Source organism: Amblyraja radiata, chromosome 21 (genome assembly GCF_010909765.2).
Source record: "Amblyraja radiata isolate CabotCenter1 chromosome 21, sAmbRad1.1.pri, whole genome shotgun sequence".
NCBI classification, from domain to species: Eukaryota; Metazoa; Chordata; class Chondrichthyes; order Rajiformes; family Rajidae; genus Amblyraja; species Amblyraja radiata.
In genome coordinates this window covers 17,984,459-17,993,651 of record NC_045976.1, presented here as the reverse complement: position 1 = coordinate 17,993,651, position 9,193 = coordinate 17,984,459, and the positions used below count along the sequence as shown (strand labels likewise).

Here is a 9,193-nt window from a genome sequence, read left to right as displayed (position 1 = left end):
TCAGCCTGGGCCCCTCTGAGAGCATGAATAAAGGATCTTGAACAGACATTCAGAAAATTCTGATAACTTCACCACGATAGTTCAAACTGTTATAGAGTTATAATATTTCATTCATTGAAAAAATAATTCTGAAACAAGTTGTGTATTAAGTTCCAATGTAAATAATTTTAATGTATGCAATGATCTGAATCATTTATATGTGAAATTAGCAGAACAACTTTCACAGTCTTGCGTTCAGTTGTCTGTTTATAAAGGTAGGAGCCCAATTATGCTATCGTCCTCAATGTACACAAAGGTATTTGTGAAACTATGGTATTGATAGCTTTCTAATTGTGCCATCATATCTACTCTGTGTAAACCAATTAAACCCACCTTTTTGGGCTTATCATAGAACTATTGATAGCTCTTGTGTGGTCCGCTATTAAATACTTGAAAGTGGAACCCAAATTGTGGGTTAACTGTGCTATCGTTCAAATGACTGATGTGTGCAGTAAAGGAACTATGAGCGCCAGTGTTTCCTAAATTGCTTTGTTGGTTTTCAGTGTAAAAAATAATTTTCTAAACATGTTTGAAACAGATTATCACTGCTTTATTCTTAAAATATCAGTGATGAACACAAGAATGTTAAATTTGAAAACTAAAAATGTTATTATAAAAAGTACTAGGGAACCGAGGATCTAGTGAGAGGAACTGAAGGGAATCCACATTAGTTAGGTAAACTGTTGGGACTGAAGGCAGATAAATCCCCAGGGCCTGATGGTCTGCATCCCAGAATATTCAAGGCGGTGGCCGTAGAAATCGTGGATGCATTGGTGATCATTTCCAATGTTCTATAGACTGGATTAGTTCCTGTGGCCTGGAGGGTAGCTAGTGTAACCCCATTTTTTAAGAAAGGAAGGAGAGAGAAAACAGGGAATTATAGACCAGTTAGCCTTACATCGGTAGTGGGGAAGATGCTGGAGTCGATTACTAAAGATGTAATAGCAGTGCATTTAGAAAGCAGTAATAGGATCAGTTAAAGTCAACTTGGATTAATGAAGGGAAAATCATGCTCGACTAATCTGGAATTTTTTGAAGATGTAACAAGTAGAATGGATAAGGGAGAGCCAGTGGATGTGGTGTATCTGGGCTTTCAAAAAGCATTTTACAAGGTCCCACACAGGAGATTAGTGTGCAAAATGAGAGCACGTGGTAATGGGGGTAGGGTATTGACATGGATAGAGCACTATGGTTGGCAGAAAGGAAGCAAAGAGTAGGAATTAACGGATCCCTTTCAGACTAGTGGGGTACCGCAAGGCTCAGTGCTGGGACCCGTTATTTACAATATATATTAACCATTTAGATGAGGGAATTAAATGTAACATCTCCAAGTTTGTGAACGGCACAAAGCTGGGTGGCAATGTGAGCTGCGAGGAGGATGCTATGAAGCTGCAGGGTGACTTGGATAGGTTGGGTGTGTGGGCAGATACATGGTAGGTGCAGTATAATGTGGATAAATGTAACGTTATCCACTTTGGTGGCAAGAATAGGAAGGATTAGTATCTGAATGGTGTCAAATTAGGAAAAGGGGAGGTGCAAAGAGACCTGTGTGTCCTTGTACATCAGCCACTGAAAGTAAGCATGCAGATACAGCAGGCAGCCGAGAAAACTAATGGCATGTTAGCCTTCATTGCGAGAGGATTTGAGTTAGGAGATCTTACTGCAGGGCCCTGGCGAGACTGCACCTGGAGTATTGTGCAGTTTTGATCTCCTAATTTGTGGAAGGACATTATTGCTATGGAGGGAGCGCAGAGTATGTTCACCAGGTTAATTCCCGGGATGGCGGGACTGACGTATGATGAAAGAATGGGTCGACTGGGCTTGTATTCACTGGAATTTAGAAGGATGAGAGGGTATCTTATAGAAACATAAAATTCTTAAAGGATAGGACAGGCTAGATGCAGGAAAAATGTTCCTGGCGTTGGGGGAGTCCAGAACCAGGGGTCACTGTTTAAGAAGAAGGGGTAGGCCATTTAGGACTTAAGATGAGGAAAAACGTTTTCACCCAGAGAGTTGTGAATCTGTGGAATTCTCTCCCTGTGGAAGGCAGCAGAGGTCAATTCCCTGGATGTTTTCAAGTTAGTTTTAGCTTTTAGGGCTAAAGCAATCAAGGGATATGGGGACAAATCAGGAACGGGATACTGATTTTGGATGATCATGATCATATTGAATGGTGGGTAGTCAAAAGTGCTGGAGAAACTCAGTGGGTCCGGCAGCATCTATGGAGCTAAGGAAATAGGCAAAGTTTTGGGTCAAAACCCTTCTTCAGACTGATGCGGGGGGAGAGGGGGGGGGGGGGAAGAAGAAAGGAAGAAGTGGAGCCAGAGGGCTGGAGGAGACAGCGAGGGCTACTGGAAATTGGAGAAGTCAATGTTCAAGCCGCTGGGGTGCAGACTGCCCAAGCGGAATATGAGGTGCTGCTCCTCCAATTTCCAGTGGTGCTCACTCTGACCATGGAGGAGGCCCAGGAAAGAAAGGTCAGATTAAGAATGGGAAGGGGTGTTGAAGTGCTGAGCCACAGGGAGATCAGGTTGGTTAATGCGGACCGAGCGGAGGTGTTGGGCAAAGCGATTGCCAAGCCTACGCTTAGTCTCACCGATGTAGATCAGCTGACATCTAGAGCAGCGGATGCAAAAGATAAGGTTGGAGGAGGTGCAGGTGAACCTCTGTCGCACCTGGAACGACTGCTTGGGTCCTTGAATGGAGTCGAGGGGGGAGGTAAAGCGACAAGTGTAGCATCTCCTGCGGTTGCAAGGGAAAGTGCCCGGGGAGGGGGTGGTGCGGGTGGGAAGGGAAGAATTGACCAGGGAGTTACAGAGGGAGCGGTCTTTGCGGAAAGCAGCCGGGGGGGAGATGGGAAGATGTGGCGAGTGGTGGGGTCACGTTGGAGGTGGCAAAAATGACGGAGGACTATTTGTTGTATGTGGCGGCTAGTGCGGTGGAAGGTGAGGGGGATGGGGAGAGAGAGCAGTGTTGCGGGGTATTAAAGAGACCCTGGTGAGAGCCTCATCTATAGTAGCGGAGGGGAACCCCTGTTCCCTGAAGAATTAGGACATTTCCGATGCCCTGGTGTTGGACACCTCATCCTGGGAGCAGATGCAGCGTAGACTGAGGAATTGGGAGTAGGGGATGGAGTCCTTGCAGGAAGTAGGGAGGGAAGAAGTGTAGTCTAGATAGCCATGGGAGTCAGTGGGTTTATGGTGGTGCTGGCTCAGGGCCGAATGGCCTACTGCACTCATTTTCTATGTTTCTAAAAGCAATTTTTGCTGCTTTTTAAAATTTGGCTTCTATTAAACTTGGCTACATTTAAAAATGTAAATGAGATTTTGTGTACTTTTATTTTTGCATTGGTCAGAGTTCTCACTATTTTTTAAGAGTACCATAATTGTGATTATTTTTTTCCTGGAATATGATCCAATATTTGTAATTGGGATTGAATAAGTTAAGCTTTTTGACATCTGACAGAATAATTGTTTGGTTTATTTGACTACATAAATTCTTGAGAACTGCATCTTTGGTGTAATTGAATCACACTTTGAACTGATTGGTTAATTTCCATCAATCACCCAATGTACTTCCCTCATAATGCACCAACTTTGTTGTAGTTTAGAGAATAGCTAACACATCTATTTTAGACAACTCTGCCAAATACAATCAAATTTCTTGCAAAATTTCAGCATGACTCAATTTGAGACATGGAACTGTGTAAAAACTGTTTCCCCCCTGCTGTTGTGGATGGATCTTTTACCTGTGTCTCCTGTGCCCTGCAGTTCTGTTTTTACACCACGTCCCCTAATGGAACAAGGATAGAGATTTGCTGGTCCTTGCCTCACATCAGGCTCCACATCCAAAACATCATTACCTGACATTCGCACTATCTCATTGTGATCACGAGCTATTTATATCTTTTCGTCCCTCCGCTTTCTGCAGAGATTACACCTTCCACGACTCTTTGTTCACTCGTCCCTTTCTACCCAACCTGCCCCTCACAGGCTACTCTTACCTGCAACCTCAGGAGATGTAACGCATGTCCCTGTATCTCCTCCATCTACATCCAGGGAACCCTGCAGCCCTTCCAGGTGAGACAGGTTCACAAACACCTCTTCAAAACACCGCTTACTGCATTTGGTGTTTCAGATGAGGTCATTGATGAAATCAGGTGGCCTGCTGGATCTCCTGGTTGCCAACCATTTTAACTTCCCTTTCCATTTTGGACCTCCTCCATTGCCAAAGAGGCACCACATGCAAACTGGAGGAACAGCACCTTATATTTTGTTTATCAGCCTGCTGGATTGTAATTAAATTGGAGTCAAGCTGATACTAGAACAGTAAAAAGTTGTCAACATCTGGCAAGTCCTCTATTACTTCAATCTTTCCAGCAGATGGTGTCAAAGATGCAAACAGTAGATAGGCCAGGGCATAAAAAAGCTGGAGCTTAAGGCAGCTGTAGTAGAACAAGGGGCAGGAAAGAGAATGGGCTGCCTGGGAAAGCAAGTAAAGTGGGGAACCAAGACTATAGAGGCATTTTGGAGAAAATATACATTTATAGAGGGATGAGGGGGGCCAAGGGAAAAGGTGTGAAAGCGTGTGCCTGTGCTTGTAGTGAATGAGTGATCATAGTGCATGTCTGTGTTTGTACATGCACGCAACAACACACAAACAGCTAATGTTTTTGTTCAATAATTAGGAAGGGTTAATTCTTTGGTGATCTTAACTGACTGTGCTAAATGCTATTAACCAAAACTTCGCAAGGCAGCTTGCCTCTGAGAACAGTAAATCTCAGGCAGATCTCAATTGGAACTGATCTGTAAATTTAATTAACACACTGACTATTACTCTGGAGAACATGCTGAGATTTCACATGTCTGTATGTAGGTACCTGGAGATGCAGTGTTTTTTCTTGTATAGAGTAGCATAAATACTCCTAATTTAAGGTGGATTGGTATAGATATTTTACAGAATCCACCTACTCTTAAAAAATACTATTTCCTGGTATGTAAATAAGTAAGGGTAAAGCTATTCTTCAATATTCTTGGTATTTCCCAATCTGCCTGGCAACGATTTGTTCCCAAACATAAGACCTCTGAGATAATTAGTTTGTAAAGTAATTTTGCCCCAACACTGGCCTGAGGGCTTGCTTAGATTTACTGCAGTGATAGTTAATATAGGACAGTTTCAGTACCACACCAATATAGCCCATGTCCTATTACTAGTGAAAGGTGCAGCTCCATTGAAAAATACTTTCAGAAAACTTGCTTCTCTCATGACAATGTGTGTTTTTGCTAGTGGATATCAATGAATCTGTCAGTGAGTTAATTCCTACACAAACTATTTTTTTTTAAACAAAGCATTTATTGCTGTATAAATGGTTACCAAATCCATGTCAGGTTTAGTGTGATTGCGATAAGTGGGTTAAACATTTGCTACAAAAATCTGCTACACCTCCAGAGATTTGTTTTTAAACTTCATTGAATAGTCTGAACGATAATACAAAAATACTGAGTTTAGATTGGATTTTATATTTTAAACATTGTCTTCTACTGGAAATATTAAACTGAAGTGCATTAAATAAAAGCTGCACTTTTTATTAATTCATTCAATTTATTAAAAAAGAATTAGGCTTTGTGTTGATTGTTCTTCAGCATTAGTAGAGCACTGTTTTATGTTTCCAGATGCCAGCGAAACGATCCTCATTATAAACAAGTACTATAGATAGCAACTTTCTGGCTGATTGTCTGTAGCAATGTGCGTACATCTTCTTCCAGTTTTACTAACTGTTGTGCTTTTTCCTCCAAGGCCTTCTGGTTTTCTTCATAGTTTTTCTCCAGTTCTGTTGAAGACAAGTTAGTTGAAAATTACAAATCTTGGATAGTTTGATAATTTAGGGACATCAGTCTTGTCACACATCTGCTATATATATATATATATATATAGTATTGTATTTTCTATTAGATAGTAACTGTAGTACAATCATTAAAACCACTATTTTCTATTTATTTTAAACATTTAGATAAACAAGATGGGATTTCAATTCCGAAAATCGATCAAGTTCAACCTTAAACATAAACCATTTGCATTAAGTCTCTCGCAAACAGTAGTTATTGCAACCACAAAATTCCCCAGCGTCTTCAAATAAGCATTTTGGATGTAAAGTGCTCAAAATGTAGTTCATAGGGAACAATGAACTGCAACAAGAAACATAAAACTTAGAAAGTAGAAGATTAATAGTCCCCCCCCCTCCCCAATGCACCTGCTCCAACGGGGGGGGGGGGGGGGGGGGGGGACTATTAATGGGTGGAGAGGAGAGAATGAAAGTCAGGTGGACATTAAAAATGACAGGTTTGGAGGGGTTCCTCAAATAAAATTGGTGCACATCAGCAGGTCTGTAAAAGGTTTGGTGCAGTCAACTCCAAGCAGAGAGCTGTTCACTAATACCTCTCCTTGAACCACGCATCAGCACAAATGTGGGAGAAATGGTGAAGCCCTGCACAGTGCAGGATTTACCTGCTGAAAAGTAAAGAAACTCATAGAAACACCACCCCACTGCTAAATCAAAATGTTGACATTCCAATTGAAAAATAATCAACTTAAATTCATATCCGTAAAGTAGTGAAATCCATTTACCGTATTTCCCAGCAATGAAGACGCTATTTTTTACCCAAAAATAAGGCACGAAAATTTACCTGCGTCTTGGAGGCCGAAGGTTAGGTTGTTAGCCAAGAAAGATAGACTTGGCTATTCCTCAGTACAGCAGCATCAAGAACTATGTTGCTGTACTGAGATATAGCCAAGTCTATCCCTCATTGCTGGCAGCTGATGGGAAGTGGCTGTAATAGGGGGGGGGGGGGGGGGGGGGGGGGGGGGGGGGGGGAAGAAGACAGAGAGAGAGAAGGAATACCCATCATGTTGCCGACCCCTGGACTAAACCAAACCCTTGATCCTGTCCCGCCATCCTTTTTTCAAAATATAGCAACTTAAATTGGGGGTGCGTCTTCATTGCCGGGAAATACGGTAATTTTAAAAAAAGTCACCCATTCCTTCTCTCCAGAGATGGCTGCCTGTTACGCCAGCTTTTTGTGTCGATCTATGACTATTCAAACATTGTAATGTGGCCAAAATGACATCTGCAGTGACATCTCGGGAAGCTTCGACCACTACGTGCATGCAGGAAGCTCTCCAGAGAGATCTAAATCAGCAATCTGGCCCTTTCTGCCAAAAGGTTGCACCACATGGACATTCTTCTAAATAAAGGTTTACGTTTGTGCTTCTCAAAATGGACGTGAAATCCTGTGTATTGTTCAGCTATAGTAAATCAGATATGGTCACTAAAGTCAACAGCTACCATCATTGCTAAGATCTATGCAGCTTGCAGCATAAACCAGAAAAGTCTAATAGAAACTCCAGCCACAGTTAATCTACAGTCCAAAGAACTTGTTTTGCGTATTATTTATTTTTACAAGACTGACATTCAATTTTGTCCAGCTCTGTTCAATATTCATCTTGAATATTTCAAAAACAAATTGTTGCAAGCAAATAAATCGTTTCCAGAAAAGATCTTATGCAAGGTGTACAAATTTTAATCACCATCACCTAATAATACCTTTTATCAGTATAGATACAGCACAATTTAAGAACAAAAGTTAAAAAAACTGAATATCGACTGGTGGTACTGGATCCAGCAGATTTTCTGAATTCATGAATGTGGTTCAGCCTTACACATTAACACATTTTGAAAATTCACTTTTACAGATATTAACTTGAAACTTTCCAGTGAACCAAGTTTATAGAGAGCCTCTAATCTGGGATCCTGACTAAACAGGAGGAAGCCAGTTGCCAAACCCTCAGGATTTGCAAATGGTCAAATAGCTGATTAGCTTATCGGTTGTTAGTGAAGATTAAAGTTTAATGATTCCATGAAAGCAGGACAAAGATGTTTAAATTGTAATTATTATCCAAACATAATAAAAAATCTTTCCTGGTGTATTGTTTCATGAACCGTCATTGTAAATTTGCATGGGAACAGGGTAGATTTCTAATAATCTGTTATCTAATTATTCTGGGTTACTGATAGTTTGGTGCCTGTTCACCAGGACCAGCTTCCTTCATGCCCCCTACCAATATGTTCCAATTAACCCAGCAAGTATTATTTAAATCTGCAACATCTGAAAAATAAAATTAAGTGTGTTGGAGTATTAACAGAAATAACACTCAATAGTCCCAAAGATCTGCTTGTCTGGCACCATGTCCTGAGGGTGCTGGATTATGGCCCAGCGGACAGCAGGATTGGGAACCCGCCCAGAGGCCTTCTGGACCCGTGAGGGTGCTGACATTGGACGCAAGGGCCAGTAGGAGGGTGAACCGGGACAATGCCTCCAGCACCTTCAAGGTCAGTTGCAGGAGGCATCCCCGAGACACAAAGATGGCCGGACAAGGAGAGGGACGTTGGTTCGCAGGAACTGCTCCAAAACATCAAGCATGCAGACGCGGAAAATGCACCAAAACATGCATGTGTAATATTTGTAAAAATGTCACTGTGCAATTGCAGATATGATATACAAAGCACCATTGAGTTTTATTTCAATACTCCACAAGGAACTTGTGTTGGAGCCAACAAGCTCCATACAGCATGCTTCCCCCTTCTCCTCTGTCCACAATTGGCACTCAGCAGTGACTGAAATATTCAATTTGGATAAGCATAATTCCTTTTTAAGGATCACTATGAAAAAAAACACAAGTATTTTGTCAAGCTGAGATTTTGGCTGTGTAACTTGTGCTTTTTCTCCCAGGAATTACCACAGTTTTAGTCCCTAATTAAGCAGCTGGACTGCATTCCATTCTGCTCAAACAGTTTACAATATCAGGAATGAATATAATTCCAAACTAAATTTAAATGAGAAATATATGTGTGTAACTTTTAGTTTTGGTCTGTGTTACTCTCACAAATCACATTCAGTACAATACTTACTCTTCAATAATTCCAGCTTCCGGCTTGCATCTAATAACAAAGATTCAGCTTCACTTTGTAACATCTTTGCTTTCTTTTGAGCATCAGAAGCCATATCTGATTTTTTCTCAATGGTGTCTTCTACTATATTGTACTTTTCTTTAAGGACAGTGTCAAGGACCTAGGTTTTGTTAAAAGAAAAATCTTGTA

General features: G+C 41.3%; 1 protein-coding gene across 1 annotated transcript in view; it reads right to left on the bottom strand.

Annotated features, from left to right (window-relative positions):
* Positions 1 to 5,370: 5,370 nt before the first annotated feature.
* lamb1 (laminin subunit beta 1) overlaps positions 5,371 to 9,193 on the bottom strand; it is an 84,487-nt gene continuing 80,664 nt past the window's right edge. The window contains exons 32-33 of the mRNA XM_033039669.1: positions 9,005 to 9,164; positions 5,371 to 5,869 (exon numbers count right to left, since the gene is read on the bottom strand). Of these exons, the coding sequence (XP_032895560.1) occupies positions 5,733 to 5,869; positions 9,005 to 9,164 (297 nt within the window). The 3' untranslated portion in view covers positions 5,371 to 5,732. The remainder of the gene's footprint in view (positions 5,870 to 9,004; positions 9,165 to 9,193) is intronic.